The sequence below is a fragment of the Scyliorhinus torazame genome, chromosome 14 (assembly GCF_047496885.1).
Source record: "Scyliorhinus torazame isolate Kashiwa2021f chromosome 14, sScyTor2.1, whole genome shotgun sequence".
Lineage (NCBI taxonomy): Eukaryota > Metazoa > Chordata > Chondrichthyes > Carcharhiniformes > Scyliorhinidae > Scyliorhinus > Scyliorhinus torazame.
This window is the reverse complement of record NC_092720.1, coordinates 105,842,632-105,860,106: the sequence shown is the minus strand read 5'-3', so window position 1 is coordinate 105,860,106 and position 17,475 is coordinate 105,842,632. Positions and strand designations below refer to the sequence as shown.

General features: G+C 51.4%; 1 protein-coding gene across 2 annotated transcripts in view; it reads right to left on the bottom strand.

Moving 5' to 3' along the window:
• LOC140389936 (ubl carboxyl-terminal hydrolase 18-like) overlaps positions 1–17,475 on the bottom strand; it is a 112,863-nt gene that overhangs the window by 89,108 nt on the left and 6,280 nt on the right. The window contains exon 2 of one of the 2 annotated variants that reach the window (XM_072474595.1): positions 5,626–5,790. The exons of the other annotated variant lie outside the window; for it this stretch is intronic. Within the exon in view, the coding sequence (XP_072330696.1) occupies positions 5,626–5,790 (165 nt within the window). The remainder of the gene's footprint in view (positions 1–5,625; positions 5,791–17,475) is intronic. 2 annotated transcript variants of the gene reach the window in all.

Genomic DNA, 17,475 nt, shown 5'->3' with positions numbered 1-17,475 from the left:
GGGGCACACCATGCTACTTCTGCGGGCAGGGCCAGCACCCACGCCCACGCTGCCCAGACCGCTCCGCGATCTGCAGCGACTGCGGGAAGAAAGGGCACTTTGCGAGGGTCTGCCTGGCCAGACCCAGGGGCCAGAAAAACAAAGAACAGCCGGCCCGAAAATCAGGCTCTCGGGCCCACAGGCCTCGCAATGCTGCTGCGCACCGACCTGACACGCCCTCTTCTGACGTGTCATCAGCCTCGTGCGAAGCATGGGAGCGGCCAGCTAGTCGGCGGCCATCTTCTCGACCCGACACGCGCAGTCGGCGGCGGCTGAGGACTCCGACTACCCGCGATCACCCTCGATCAAACTCGGCCAAAACATCTGCAGAACTCCATGATGCAGGTCCAGGTCAACGGGCACGACACTGCATGCCTCTTCGACTCCGGGAGCACGGAGAGCTTTATCCACTCTGAAACGGTAAGGCGCTGCTCCCTACTCACCCATCCCACATCCCAAACCAAAGCCCTCGCATCTGGGTCCCACTCGGTACAAATCACAGGGTACTGTATTGTGGATCTCTCGATCCAGGGCGCCAAATACACCCGTTTCAAATTTTATATCCTCCCTCACCTCTGTGCCCCCTGCTGCTCGGACTGGATTTCCAGTGCAGCCACCGAAGCCTGACACTGAAGTTCGGCGGAGCCTTGCCCCCCCTCACGGTGTGCTGCCTTGCGACACTGAAAGTCGCATCCCCCTCGCTATTTGTGAACCTCACTCCTGACTGTAAGCCGGTCGCCACCAGGAGCCGGCGCTACAGTGCCCAAGATATGGCTTTTATCAAGTCAGAGGTCCAGCGTTTACTGGGAGAGGGGGTCATCGAGGCTAGCAACAGCCCTTGGAGAGCGCAAGTGGTGGTAGTTCGGTCCGGGGAGAAGAAACAGATGGTCGTGGATTATAGCCAGACCATAAACCGATTCACCCAGCTTGATGCGTACCCCCTTCCTCGCATCGCGGAAATGGTAAATCAGATCGCCCAATAACGAGTCTTTTCCATGGTCGACCTCAAATCCGCCTACCACCAGCTCCCCATCAGACCAAAATACCGCCCCTATACTGCCTTCGAAGCAGCCGGCCGGCTCTTCCAATTCCTCAGGGTCCCCTTTGGTGTCACAAATGGGGTCTCCGCCTTTCAAAGGGCGATGGACCAAATGGTGGACCAGTACGGTTTGCGGGCTACATACCCGTACTTGGACAATGTCACCATCTGCGGCCATGATCAGCAGGACCATGACGCTAACCTCAAAAAGTCTCTCCAGACCGCCCGAGCTCTTAACCTGACCTATAACGAGGGCAAATGCGTTTTCCACACCACCCGGCTGGCCATCCTCGGCTATGTCGTGGAAGACGGGGTCCTAGGTCCCGACCCCGACCGCATGCGCCTCCTTAAGGAACTCCCTCCCCCCGCAGCCTCAAGGCCCTCAAACGGTGCTTGGGGCTTTTCTCCTATTACGCCCAGTGGGTCCCAAGTATGCGGACAAAGCCCGCCCACTCCTAAAGACACCAATTTTCCCCTCTCGGCTGAGGCTCAATTGGCCTTCAACCGCATCAAGGCCGACATCATCAAGGCCGCCATGCACGCGGTGGACGAAACCATCCCTTTCCATGTCGAGAGCGATGCATCAGACATCGCCCTGGCTGCTACCCTCAATCAAGGAGGCAGACCAGTAGCGTTCTTCTCCCGAACCCTCACCGCCTCCAAGGTTCGACACTCTGCAGTTGAAAAGGAGGCACAAGCCATTGTGGAGGCTGTTGCGGCGCTGGAGACACTACCTAGCCGGTAGGAGGTTTACCCTCGTCACCAACCAACGGTCGGTCACCTATATGTTCGGTAACACGCAACGGGGCAAAATAGAAAACGATAAAATTTTGAGGTGGAGGATTGAACTCTCCACCTACTCGTACGATATCAAGTATCATCCGGGGAGCTCAACGAGCCCTCAGATGCCCTGTCCCGCGGCACATGCGCCAACGCGCAGGAGGACCGCCTGCAAGCCATCCACAATGACCTCTGCCACCCGGGGGTTACCCGGCTCGTCCATTTCATCAAGTCCCGCAACCTACCTTACTCAACCAAGGAGGTCAAGGCCATGGTCAGGGCCTGCCAGATCTGTGCGGAGTGCAAACCGCACTTCTATCGGCCAGACAAGGTTCGGCTCGTGAAGGTCTCGGGCCCCTTTGAGCGACTCAGCATGGACTTCAAGAGGCCCCTCCCGTCCACCAACCGTTATGCCTATTTCCTCACCGTGATCGATGAGATCTCCCGTTTCCCATTCCCTGCCCCGACATGACCTCAGCCACCGTGCTTAAGGCACTGCACAGCATCTTCACCCTGTTCGGTTTCCCCGCTTATATCCACAGCGACCGGGGTACATCGTTCATGAGCGATGAACTGCGTCAGTATCTGCTCAGCAAAGGCATCGCCTCGAGCAGAATGACCAGTTATAACCCGCGGGGAAACGGGCAGGTGAAGTGGGAGAATGCGACAGTGTGGAAGGCTGTCCTTCTGGCCCTGCGGTCGAGAAATCTCCCAACCACCCGCGGGCAGGAGGTCCTACCCGATGCCCTACGCTCCATTAGCTCACTCCTCTGCACGGCCACGAATGAGACCCCTCACAATCGATTGTTTCTCTTCCCCAGGAAGTCTACCTCCGGGGTCTCGCTCCCACCTTGGCTGATGGCTCCGGGACCTGTTCTTCTCCGGAGACACGCGAGGAGCCATAAAACGGACCCCCTAGTTGAAAAGGTCTGACTGCTCCACGCCAACCCCAGTTACGCCTACGTACGTGGAGTACTCCAATGGCAGGCAAGACACGGTTTCCCTCTGGGATCTGGCACCCGCTGGATCATCCACCACAGACGCCCCTTCCCGCGCCGCTCCCCTGCAGGACCCGTCGCCCCCTACAACACACCCCCTTCCGGCCCTACCACCCATTGGTGAGCCCCTACCGTGCGCCCCGCCTTGCGCCCCCCCTTTACACATCCCGCCGGCGCCGGCACCGCTACCCCCGGCCCTGCCTAGTTCCCCTGCCCCGACCGAAGCTCCGACCGCTGTGCTCCCAGATGTGCCCTCAACCGGGACGTCCGTGCCCGCCGCACCACCGCCCGAATTGAGGAGGTCGAGGAGGACGATCCGGCCACCGAGACGGATGGACCTATGATGGCACTTCAACCCCGCCGGACTCTTTTTTAAACAGGGGGTGAATGTGATGAACGGTTACTGCCTTATCATCATGTAAGGTGATGTCCCCTTTAAGACCGGGCTTGGAACCCTGGGGACTCCGCCCATCTGGGAGCCATACATAAAGGGCTGCCTCATGGTCGGTGTAACAGTCAGCTCTCGTCTCTAGCTCTAGCATAGTTATTAGTCTAATAAAGCCTTCTTTACAGTTTAATCTATTAGCGTCATTATTGAGGGTACCTCAAACCACCAGTCAGCTCTCCCCCTCAAAAGAGAAAGCCCTATTTGGGACGATGGCAACTTGAGAACAAAGAACAATACAGCACAGGAACAATCCCTTCGGCCCTCCAAGCCTGCACCAGTTCATGATACCAACCTTTGCCAAAAGCCTCAGCACTTCCTTGTGTCGTATCCATCTATACCCATCCTATCCATGTGTTTGCCAAGATGCCTTTTGAACGCTGTTAATGTATCTGCTTCCACAGCCTCTTCTGGCAACGCGTTCCAGGCACTCACCACCCTCAGTATAAAAAAACCTGCCTTGCACATCTCCTCTAAACATACTTTAATCACTGGTATAGAATTTCAGACCTCTTGTTCCCTACCCTCACCACCCATCAGAGCACAAATACAACCTCACTACAGCTCCCTCACTTGCACCACCTCCTGCCCTTGGAAGCTTTCCTCTCAGCAAATGATCTTCATGGCATTTAAACGCAAGCCCTGAACCATTAAGTAGCAGGACTTTTTTGTTGTTGTTTTAAACACACTTAACCACTGAAATAGATAGTATAGGAGGAAACCATTCAGCCCATTGTACCTATGCCCTATCCATTCATAGCTCTCATTACCTTGTCCTCTCCCAATTAGACCATAGAAATTTACTACATATGATAGACATTTACAACAATTAAACTGCATGTCCTACATACTGCATCTGGACATTATCACAGGCAGGATAGTACCTGCAACTTCTTGTATTAGCAATATGGGAAGGGGCTGATTTCCAGCATTCCTTCGCATGATCAGATCATGTGGAATTGCAGCCCAATAAAGTTTAACTTATTAGTGAATTGGGTTTAAACATCAAAGAAAAGTAACAGTATATACAGTGAATTTCCACCACAACAGGATTTATTGTAATATAAACTTTAATGTATTTTCAGAGGTATTTATGATCGGATCCATACTGTAGAACCTGGAATTTATGCCACATTACGACGAGTGGAATTGTTGACCCCAAGCAGTGAATCATGGTTTCCGAAAGAGATAGGTCACATGACAAATGGCCTTTTGCAGCAAAGTTACAATCTGTGGCCTTTTCATGCTAGATCAGAAGTAACGATTCTGAGGATAGGTCAAGGAAAACAAGTGTGGAAATTGCAGAGATACTGGTCATAATTGTCATAATATACACCAGTATATCATGGTGCAGACACACACTGATGGACACACAGTGGGACCAATCAACACACACAACACCACAGCCAATCACCAGTGAGAGCACATGCACTATAAAGACAGGGGCATCAGAGTTCCCGCTCATTCGAGTTGCAGCTAGGAGGACAGAGCTCACAGCCTGTAGCACAGACATTCACCATGTGCTGAGTGCATTGACTGGTTAGGACAAGGCAAAGGTCTTTAGTTAAAGCTAGTATCGTATTCACCCATAGCCTGAGTATGTTTAAACAGTTAATGATTCAATAAAATAGTGTTGCACTATTTCAAGTGTTGGTGACCTGTATGTGATCCAGAACACCCAACACATCAATAATCTTCCAATCCTCCTTGGATATCGGAGTGACCAGAGGACTGGAAAATGGCAAATTCTCTTGATCAAAAAGTGTGGAAAGATAATGGATATAAAAAGATAATTGGTGACTTAACTGAGGATGACAGGATTATGAGGGGCCTAGACAGAGCAGATATGAATGTCTACTTTCCACTAATGGAGAGGTCAATTACCAGGGGCCACAGATTTAAAGTGATTGGTAGAAGGATTAGAGGGGACAAAATTTGAAGGGCCTTCTTCACCCAGAGAGTGGTGGGTGTCAAGAATCCGCTGCCTGATTTGGTGGTGAAGGCCGAAACCTTCAAGATTTGAAGCAGGGGAGTTTTAGGCACCTAGAGATTTCGGAATGTTCAATTCATTGAGTAAGCATGTCTTTGGGACTTGTGGGAGGAAACTGGAGCACCCGGAGGAAACCCACGCAGTCACGGGGAGAATGTGCAGACTCCGCACAGTGTTCCAAGCAGGAATCAAACCTGGGACCCTGGAGCTGTGAAGCAACAGTGCTAACCATTTGACACTTTATTTAGGAGAGGGTTGTTAGACTAGAACATAATTGCACAATTTGCAAACACATCACTCAAACAATTGTTGAAATCATTGATGAGATCCCTACCTTTGGTATATCGGAGATTATTTGCATGTTTGGTTCATTTGTCTTCACTGAATGTATTGAACTTGGTATCCTTTCAGAAATGTCCATGGGTGATAAATTGTGCCTGAAATATTGTACGTTTCCATAATTCAACCTGTTGCTCTGGACTTGATTGGTGTAATCACTCTGTAAATATTAGTACAGCAATGTAAAGTACATCTAACTATTATGACAAGAATGAGTTCTTCACATAAGCATCGGTCTTGCTTCAACCCATGAAGAGTATCTTGACGATACAAAGCAGCTCGCTTGATTGGCACACCATCCACAAAACATTCACTCCCTCCACCATCAATACACTGTGGCAGCACTGTGTATCATCGACAAGATGCACTGCAGGAACTCATCAAGGCTCCTCAAACAGAATCTTCCAAACTCCAAACTGCCATCTAGAAGGAAAAGAGTAGCAGACTGGAGTAGCCCACCTGGATGTTCCCCTCCAAGTCACTCACTATCCTGACTTGGAAATATATTGTCATTCCTTCACTGTCACTAGGTCAAGTGTCAAAGGAAGGTTTTTACATTTAGACAATCAATATTTGGGATATCAAAAAAATAGAGATAAGGTGGAGGACAAAGGTCACAGTCTAAAGTTGTTGAACTTACAAGTCGAGTCCCGAGTATTGTAATGTGCCTAATTTGAAGAAACAACAAGGGTGAAAACGATAAAAGAGACAAACATAAATCCCGTCAGAGAGAAAAGCAATCCTTTTCTTATAAAATCTTTTTGTTGGCATTTCCCATATTTATAAACAGTTCTATATATACACATCATATTTTTCTCACCCGCATGAATTTCCTTTATTATACAGAGGTTTAGTTTGTCCTTCGTTTAACCGACCCTATGTGCATTTCTTGCCCTCTGGATCGGTCTATGGTTCCCCCCACCCCCCCGCCCCGGGTTGCGCAGTCTTTTGGTACCTCATCTATCTTGGTGTTTTTAAAAAAAATTCTTATTAGGTTACTCCTCGTTGCTGGCCTCAAAACAGATTTTGGAACAGACCGACAAACTGCCCCCAAGTATCCAGGAAGCCTTCCTCTGACCCTCGGGTGGCGTACTTAATCTTCTCCAGGTGGAGAAATTCGGACAGGTCAGCGAGCCAGTCTGCAGCTGTGGGTGGTGCTGCCGATCGCCAGCCGAGCAGGATTCTCCGGCGTGCGATTAGGGAAGTGAAAGCGTGGGCGTTGGCCCCCTTCCCCATGTGTAACTCTGGCTGCTCCGATACCCTGAAGATTGCCACTATTGGGCATGGCTTCACCCTCACCCCCACAACCTTGGAAATTGCCTCAGAGAAGGCTGTCCAAAACCCAGCAAGCTTGGGGCAAGCCCAAAACATGTGGGTGTGGTTGGCTGGGCCCCTCTGGCACCGCTCACATTTGTCCTCCGCCTCCGGGAAGAACCTGCTCATTCGGGCTCTGGTCAGGTACGCTCTGTGCACCACTTTGAGCTGCATTAGGCTGAGCCTTACGCAGGAGGAGGTGGAGTTCACCCTGCTCAGTGCTTCGCTCCAGAGTCCCCATCCTACCCCTGTCCCCAGTTCATCCTCCCATTTTTGTCTGGTCTAGTCCAGTGGAGTCCGGGCTCTGTCCAGTAGCTGTCTGTATATTTTCCCACATAGCAACCCCCCTTCTCGTTGCTTGTGCCTATCAGGTCCTCTAATAGTGTGTTTTCTGTGGCCACGGGGACCCTACTGTCTCTTTGCGGAGAAAGTGTTTTATTTGGAGGTGTCTCATTTCCTGTCCTTTTGCTGGCCTCCACTTCCTCGTCAGTTTGTCTAGTGTCACCAGTCTGTGCCCCACGTGGAAGTCCCCGACAGTCAACATGCCCCCGGCCCACCTCCATCTTTTGAAGGTGGTATCCAGCATGGCTGGGGGGAATCTGTGATTGCCACAGATGGGGGCCATGGGGGACATTTTAGTTATCCCGAAGTGTTGTCTCAGCTGGGTCACGTTCTCAGCGTATCCACTACCACTGGACTCGTTGTGTATCTTGTTGAGGAGGATGGGAGTGCTGCTGTGGCCAGGGCCCGGAGGGTCATTCCTTTACAGGATGCCTCCTCCATTTGTACCCAATCTGTGTCAGGTTCTTGTACCCATCCCCTCACTCTTTCTGCCGTTGCTGTCCAGTGGTAGTATTGTAGGTTTGGCAAGGCCAAGCCCCCTTTGATTTGTCTTCTTTGCAGTGAAGGTTTGGGAACTCTCAGGTTCTCTCCCCCCCCCCCCCCCCCGCCCCACACACACACACACACATACACAAAACACCATTATTAGACTGTCTATGTTTTGGAAAAAGGCCTTGGGGATGAAGATCGGAATGGATCTAAACAGGAAGAGGAACCTTGGCTGTACGTTCATCTTGATCATCTGCACTCTCCCCGCCAGGGAGAGTGGGAGTGAGCCCCACCTTTGAAGGTCTCTACTTACTTCCTCCACCAGGCTGGTCAGGTTCCACTTGTGGATCTGTGTCCGGTCTCTGGCTATCTGGATCCCCAGGTAACGGAATCTTTTCTAGGCTGTTTTAAACGGGAGCCCCTCCAGCTCTCTCCCTCCCCCATTTGGGTTCACTGGGAATGCCTCGCTTTTACCCATCTTCGTTTTTACTCAGGTTAGGTTTGTAGCCAGAGAAGGTTCCAAACTCTTTCAGTATTTCCTTCAGTCCCTCCTGTGGCTTCGAGACATAGAGGAGCAGGTCATCTGCATAGAGTGAGACACTGTGCTCTCTGTCTCCTCTCCAGATTCCCTTCCAGCTTTTCGCATCCCGCAGGTCTATCGCCAGGGATTCGATCGCTAGCGCGAACAAGAGTGGGGACAGGGGGCAGCCCTGTCTTGTTCCTCTCTGCAGCTGGAAGTATTCAGAGCTGGTGGCGTTAGTTCGGACGCTCGCTTTGGGAGCATTGTACAGGAGCCTCACCCAGGCGGTCAACCCCACTCTTAGCCCAAACCGTTCCAGTACCTCGTGGAGGTATTTCCATTCGACTCTGTCGAAGGCCTTTTCTGCGTCCAGGGAGACGATCACCTCTGGTGTTCTATCCCCGGGAGGGGTCATTATTACGTTCAGCAGCCGCCTGATGTTCGCTGTGGGCTGCCTACCCTTGACAAAGCCCATTTGATCCTCTGCGACCACCTCTGGTATGCAGCCCTCCAGCCTTTTGGCCAGGACCTTTGCGAGTATTTTCACATCCACGTTCAGCAGTGAAATGGGTCTGTATGATCCACATTCTGTCAGGTCTTTATCAGGTATCAGTTAAATTGCGGCCTGCGCTAGCATGGGGGCAGGGTGCCCCTTGCCAGTGAGTCCGCGAACATGCCCCTTAAGTGTGGGGCCAGGACTGGTGCAAATTATTTGTAGAAGTCTGCCGGGAACCCGTCGGGTCCTGGTGCCTTCCCCGCCTGTATGGAGCTGATGCTCTCCATGATTTCTCGCAGATCTATTGGTGCTTCCAGCTCTCCCCTTCTGTCTTCCTCCACAACTGGTAGTTCCAGTCTGTCTAGGAACTGTTACTTCCCCTCGTCCCCGTTAGGGGGCTCGGAGGCGTACAGTCCCCCGTAGAAGATCTCAAATGCCTCAAATGATTGACCTCTTTTGGTTCTGTTACCTGTCTGCCTCTGCTATCCTTTACCTGCGCTATTTCCCTTGTGGCTGTCTGCTTTCTCAACTGGTGAGCCAATAGGCGGCCAGCCTTGTCTCCGTGTTCGTAGAAGGTCCCCCGTGTCTGGCGGAGTTGGTACACTGCTTTCCTAGTGGATAGCAGGTTAATATCCATTTGCAGCTATTTGCTCTCCGCCAACAGCCCAACAGGGCCTCGGAGTATTTTCTGTCGACTTCCAGGATGGAGTCCACCAGTTGTTGCCTGGCCACCCTCTCTTCCCCATCTCTGCTTGCCTTGTAGGCTATGATCTCTCCTCTAATTATGGCCTTCAGTGCCTCCCACAACGTGGAGGGTGAGACCTCCCCGTTTTGGCTGAGAAAAGCAACCCTAACTAATCTTCCGATTAGGCACATCACAGCTCTCAGGACTTAACACCGAGTTCAACAACTTTAGACTGCGACCCTTTTCTTCCATCTTAACCCCTTTTTTTCAAATACCTCATACATGTATTGTCTCAATGCAAAAACCCGCTCCCCACCACACTAGGGGGAAGTATCAGGGGACAGTGTGTGGCGGGGGTTGCAAGAGATACTCTTTTAACTTTTGTACATTGGGCAGCCTTTAGAAAGGCCGCCTTGATCTTTATTAGCTTTCTGGTGGGGAGAGCTCAATCAGTGTGTGAAGTTGTGAGACACACTCCTTCAACGTTTCTCCAAAGTTCCTGACCATACAGTGGAGAATGTCGCTATTGTTTCTGGCGGCCTCAACGCCACTTTCCCTGCCCGCTGCCACACTCTGCCCATAGAATACAAAAGCAAGAAAGCTACGATGAACCTTTAAAAACGCTGGTTCATCCTCACCTGAAATACTTTGTCGAACTTTGGGGACCACACGTTAGAATGTATCCTGCAACTACGAAGCTGAGGGAAATTTACTAGATTTAAAGATTCAAGTTATTGGATAAGACGGACTTTCAGCAAACACACATTGGCACAACTGCGAATGAAACTCTAGACATTTTTAAGTTCTAAATTTTTATACCAAAGTTAAAGAATAAGCAATTCAAATCATAGAAACACTACAGTGCAGAAGGAGGCCATTTGGCTCATCAACTCTGCACCAACCCTCTGCAAGAGCACCCTGCCTAGGCCCACACCCCCACCCTATCCCCGTAACCCAGTACCCCACCTAACCTTTTGGACACTAAGGGCCAATTTATCGTGGCCAATCCACCTAACCTGCACATCTTTGGACTGTGCGAGGAACACGGAGCACCGGGAAGATACCCACACAAACAACGTTCAAACTCCACAGTCACCCGAGGTTGGAATCGAACCAGGGTCCCTGGCGCTGTGATGCAGCAGTGCTAAGCACTGTACCACCATGCTGCCATTTGCCTTCTTTAAAAACATTTTTTTTTAGTGATGATGAGTGTGATAACATTTTTTTTTTAGTGATGATGGGTGTGATGTAACTAAAAAAAAGACAGGCTGTTCTGGGCGGGATTAGCGGAGTCGCTCCCGGCACCGCTAGCTAATGACATTTTTGTTTCCTTTCCGAACCCCAACTGGCAATGCCACCCGAGGCCACGCTAAGTGTCATTTCCTGCACTGAGAAGCGGAGCTATTTTTAAATTGTGCCCCAATCACTCGACCCTCCCCACCCTTGACATGACCCTGGACCCCTCAAAACTACAATTCACCTGTTGGGAGGTCCTCAAGCCCCCCTGCACCCCACCACATACCAGCAGAGGATGCCTGGGCCCGATCCCCGATGTGGGCACAATGCCAGCTGGGCATCGCCAGCTTCGCAGTAGCCCTGCTGGCCTGGCAGTGCCACAAGTATGGCACTGCCAGAGTGTCCAGATGGAATTGGGGGTGCCAAGGTATCACCCTGCCCAGAGCCCAGCCTCCCAGGTGCCCCGATGTCCTGCGAGACCCTCCCCCCCCCCGCCCCCAAGTGCCAAAACACCTGCTCCCTATTTATGGAGACCAGTACTAACCGGCGTTTGCTTGGGGACTTTGAGGCCAAATGAGGTAATCTTGCATGGAACTCAGCAGCCCAGGGTTCCCAGAATATAATTAGGAACCTCTTAGAGGCATCAGGATCATCAAAGAAAATTACAGTAGTCAAACTAAAGTTCACCAGAAGATCATTATGTCAATTCAGCAGAGAAATGTATGGGCAGGGTAACCAGATAGTTAGATACATGCCAGTACCCAAGTATCTGAATGGAGAACTCAGGGTGGAAATGCAGAGTGAGAGTTAAAAATGTTTGATATACGAAACAAAGTAAAAATTATATAGTGCTTAATGTACTCGGCATGGTGGAAGCAACAAAGGGAAGATAAATGAGGAAACATTGATCCCAGTTGCAACCATTTAAGGAGTAAGAGTACAATTAAATAACGAACCTGGTGCTGACTGGATGCTTTGCTTTCCAGATCTATTGTAGGATGGACCAATGAATGTTGCTAAAGTGCTGTCTATTTTACAAGTTCGATGCATTGCAAATTTGATGTTTACGGGCAACCACATGGAAATATCCTTCAAGCAGATCAGAACCAGAGATGTACAAGTGATTGCAGTGACTTCGGCTGGGCAGAATATATGTATGGTTAATTATACCAAGGTGCTTCATAGGAATGTTGTCAAATAACATTTCACACAGCCTCACAAGGAGTTATCATCAGGTTGGCTTTAAGGTGTGTCCAAAAGCAAGGGAAGATGGAAAGACTGGGAACGGTTTTTAGGTGAAATTCCAGGGTTTGCCGCATGCTGCTGTGATAAAAAAAAATTCTGGATGTGCAAACGGGTACGAAGGATGTGCCTGGCCTCATTGCCGCGGAATGCTCCAAGTAGCCGTACCACCTGTCCCTCGTGGAAAAAGTTTGAAGAAAAACACCTTTGACCACAAGGCAATGAAGCAGTGGTCAGCAAGTAATGTCCTTGAGGCCCTCAGGGAAAAGGAGACTGTGGAGGACGTTAGATGGTTCCCTGAGCAGACTGTCAGAGTCATCTGTCAGAACGCCTCATCACCAGAACTTTCAAACAAGCACCAAGACATAGCTTGGCTGGTGGTGAGAAGGGCCCTCCCCGTCAGATTCTTCATGTACACCCGAAGGCTCTGCGCCGTTGCACGCTGCCCTCGGAGTGGCTGTGGGGGAAATGAGACGGTCACCCACCTCCTTGTGGAATGTGCCTTTGCAAAGAAGGTCTGGAGAGAGATGCAGTGGTTGTGATGAACGGTTACTGCCTTATCATCATGTAAGGTGATGTCCCCTTTAAGACCGGGCTTGGAACCCTGGGGACTCCGCCTCTGGCTCCGCCCATCTGGGAGCCATACATAAAGGCCTGCCTCATGGTCTGTATAGCAGTCAGCTCTCGTCCATAGCTGTAGCATAGTTATTAGTCTAATAAAGCCTTCTTTACAGTTTAATCTCTAAGCATCATTATTGAGGGTACCTCAATTTATTAGACTAAACTAGATTCAGGATGGACGCAGGCCTAAAACGAGAGAAGCTCAATCTGGAAGCATGAACGCTGGAGGCAAAGGAAAATTTTAAATACTGGCTGCGGTGCTTCGAGGCCTACCTGGACTCCGCAGCGACTCCCATCCTGGGGCCACGCAAGCTGCGTCTACTCCACGCCCGGGTGAGTCACAGAATCTCCGCCACGCTCGAAAGGCGACGACTTATGAGGAAGCGATTGAGTTGCTCCGCAAGCGGTTTGTCAAACCCGTCAATGAGGTGCACGCCCGGCATCTGCTCTCTACCTGCCGGCAGCGCTCGGGGGAAATCGCTCGACGAGTTTGTTGAGAAACTCACCGCGCTTCCCAAGGACTGTGACCATCAGGATGTGACAGGGGTAGTCCATATGAACCTGCACATCAGGGATGCTTGCGTGTCCGGAATCCGCTTGACCTACATCGGCAGCAGCTGCTCGAAAACGGGGCAAAAGACCTCCAGGAGACGCTAACGCTCGCCTCCTCGCTGGAGGTGGCCCGACATAACTTGGGTACGTACCCCGCAGACTCTGCCAGCCCCCCCCGGACTTCCTCAGACTCACCCGTATTACAGGCCTGCACCACGCGGCGACCCGCTCACCATGGGGGCACACCTTGCTACTTCTGTGGGCAGGGCCAGCACCCACGCCCACGCTGCCCAGCCCGCTCCGCGATTTGCAGTGACTGCGGGAAGAAAGGGCACTTTGCGAGGGTCTGCCTGGCCAGACCCAGGGGCCAGAAAAACAAAGAACAGCCGGCCCGAAAATCAGGCTCTCAGGCCCGCAGGCCTCACAATGCTGCTGTGCACCGACCCGACACGCCCTCTTCTGACGCGTTATCAGCCTCGTGCGAATCATGGGAGCGGCCATCTGGTCGGCAGCCATCTTCTCGACCCGACACGTGCGACCGACGGCAGCGGCCATATTACGAGTCCGATTCGGCTGACGCCTCCGACTACCCGCGACTGGGTGCGATCATCCTCGATCAAACTCGGCCAAAACACCTGCAGAACTCCATGATGCAGGCCCAGGTCAACGGGCACGACACTGCATGCCTCTTCGACTCCGGGAGCACGGAGAGCTTTATCCACCCTGAAACGGTAAGGCGCTGCTCCCTACGCACCCATCCCGCATCCCAAACCACAGCCCTCGCATCTGGGTCCCACTCGGTACAAATCACGGGGTACTGTATTGTGGATCTCTCGATCCAGGGTGCCAAATACACCCGTTTCAAATTTTATATCCTCCCTCACCTCTGTGCCCCCCTGCTGCTCGGACTGGATTTTCAGTGCAGCCACCGAAGCCTGACACTGAAGTTTGGCGGACCCTTGCCCCCCCTCACGGTGTGCTGCCTTGCGACACTGAAAGTCGCACCCCCCTCGCTATTCGCTAACCTCACTCCTTTTTTTTTTTAAATAATATTTTATTGAAAATTTTTGGTCAACCAACACAGGACATTGTGCATCCTTTACACAACATTGTAACAATACAGATAATAATGACCTTTTTAAATTTAAACAAAAACAACAAATAAATAAATATTAAATAACAAAAAATAAAAACTAGCCCTAATTGGCAACTGCCTTGTCTCAGGCCACCCCCCCCCCATCCCCCCCCATCCCTCCCCCCCCCCCCCCAAGTCCTGGGCCGCTGCTGCTGCCTTCTTTGTTCTCCCCTATCTATCTTTCCGCAAGATATTCGACGAACGGTTGCCACCGCCTAGTAAACCCTTGAGCCGACCCCCTTAGGACGAACTTAATCCGCTCTAACTTTATGAACCCCGCCATATCATTTATCCAGGTCTCCACCCCCGGGGGCTTGGCTTCTTTCCACATTAGCAATATTCTGCGCCGGGCTACTAGGGACGCAAAGGCCAAAACATCGGCCTCTTTCGCCTCCTGCACTCCCGGCTCTTGTGCAACCCCAAATATAGCCAACCCCCAGCTTGGTTCGACCCGGACTCCTACTACTTTCGAAAGCACCTTTGTCACCCCCATCCAAAACCCCTGTAGTGCCGGGCATGACCAAAACATATGGGTATGATTCGCTGGGCTTCTCGAGCACCTCGCACACCTATCCTCCACCCCAAAAAATTTACTGAGCCGTGTTCCAGTCATATGTGCCCTGTGTAATACCTTAAACTGAATCAGGCTTAGCCTGGCGCACGAGGACGACGAGTTTACCCTGTTTAGGGCATCTGCCCACATCCCCTCCTCAATCTCCTCCCCTAGCTCTTCTTCCCATTTCCCTTTTAGTTCGTCCATCATAGTCTCCCCTTCGTCTCTCATTTCCCTATATATATCCGACACCTTACCGTCCCCCACCCATTTCTTTGAGATGACTCTGTCCTGCACCTCTTGTGTCGGGAGCTGCGGGAATTCCCTCACCTGTTGCCTCGCAAAAGCCCTCAATTGCATGTACCTAAATGCATTCCCTTGGGGCAACCCATATTTCTCGGTCAGCGCTCCCAAAATAGATCTTTCAATTGCGTTATACCTGCTCTTTGCCACATTCCATATCCCCCATCCATTCCCCCCGGGGCAAACCTATGGTTGTTTCTTATCGGGGGCCCCCCCAGTGCTCCGGTCTTTCCCCTATGTCGTCTCCACTGTCCCCAAATCTTCAGTGTAGCTACCACCACCGGACTCGTGGTATAGTTCCTTGGTGAGAACGGCAATGGGGCTGTCACCATAGCCTGCAGGCTGGTCCCCCTACAGGACGCCCTCTCTAATCTCTTCCACGCCGCTCCTTCCTCCTCTCCCATCCACTTACTCACCATTGAAATATTAGCGGCCCAATAATACTCACTTAGGCTCGGTAGTGCCAGCCCCCCCCTATCCCTACTACGCTGTAAGAATCCCTTCCTCACTCTCGGAGTCTTCCCGGCCCAAACAAAACCCATGATACTCTTTTCTATCCTTTTGAAAAAAGCCTTCGTGATCACCACCGGGAGACACTGAAACACAAAGAGGAATCTCGGGAGGACCACCATCTTAACCGCCTGCACCCTCCCTGCCATTGACAATGCTACCATATCCCATCTCTTGAAATCTTCCTCCATCTGTTCCACCAACCGCGTCAAATTTAGCCTGTGCAATGTGCCCTAATTCTTAGCTATCTGGATCCCCAGGTAACGAAAGTCTCTTGTTACCTTCCTCAACGGTAGGTCTTCTATTTCTCTACTCTGCTCCCCTGGATGCACCACAAACAGCTCACTCTTCCCCATGTTCAATTTATACCCTGAAAAATCCCCAAACTCCCCAAGTATCCGCATTATTTCTGGCATCCCCTCCGCTGGATCCGCCACATATAGTAGCAGATCATCCGCATATAAAGATACCCGGTGTTCTTCTCCTCCCCTAAGTATTCCCCTCCATCCCTTGGAACCTCTCAGCGCTATCGCCAGGGGCTCAATCGCCAGTGCAAACAGTAATGGGGACAGAGGACATCCCTGCCTTGTCCCTCTATGGAGCCGAAAATATGCCGATCCCCGTCCATTCGTGACGACACTCGCCACTGGGGCCCTATACAACAGCTGCACCCATCTAACATACCCCTCTCCGAACCCAAATCTCCTCAACACCTCCCACAGATAATCCCACTCCACTCTATCAAATGCTTTCTCGGCATCCATCGCCACTACTATCTCCGTTTCACCCTCTGGTGGGGCCATCATCATTACCCCTAACAACCTCCGTATGTTCGTGTTCAGCTGTCTCCCCTTCACAAACCCAGTTTGGTCCTCATGAACCACCCCCGGGACAAATTCCTCTATTCTCATTGCCATTACCTTGGCCAAGACCTTGGCATCTACATTGAGGAGGGAGATTGGTCTGTAGGACCCGCATTGTAGCGGATCCTTTTCCTTCTTTAAAAGAAGCGATATCGTTGCTTCTGACATAGTCGGGGGCAGTTGTCCCCTTTCCTTTGCCTCGTTAAAGGTCCTCGTCAGTAGCGGGGCGAGCAAGTCCATATATTTTCTGTAAAATTCAACTGGGAATCCGTCCGGTCCCGGGGCCTTTCCCGTCTGCATGTTCCTAATTCCTTTCACCACTTCTTCTACCGTGATCTGTGCTCCCAATCCCATCCTTTCCTGCTCTTCCACCTTGGGAATTTCCAGCCGATCCAAAAACTCCATCATTCTCTCCCTCCCATCCGGGGGTTGAGCTTCATACAATTTTTTATAAAATGTCTTAAACACTTCATTCACTCTCTCCGCTCCCCGCTCCGTCTCTCCATCTTCGTCTCTCACCCCCCCTATTTCCCTCGCTGCTCCCCTTTTCCTCAATTGGTGTGCCAGCAATCTGCTCGCCTTCTCTCCATATTCATACTGTACACCCTGCGCCTTCCTCCATTGTGCCTCTGCAGTGCCTGTGGTCAGCAAGTCAAATTCCACATGCAGCCTTTGCCTTTCCCTATACAGTCCCTCCTCCGGTGCTTCCGCATACTGTCTGTCCACCCTCAAAAGTTCTTGCAACAACCGCTCCCGTTCCTTACTCTCCTGCTTCCCTTTATGTGTCCTTATTGATATCAGCTCCCCCCTAACCACCGCCTTCAACGCCTCCCAGACCACTCCCACCTGAACCTCCCCATTGTCATTGAGTTCCAAGTACTTTTCAATGCATCCCCTCACCCTTAAGCACACCCCCTCATCCGCCATTAGTCCCATATCCATTCTCCAGGGTGGACGCCCTCTTGTTTCCTCCCCTATCTCCAA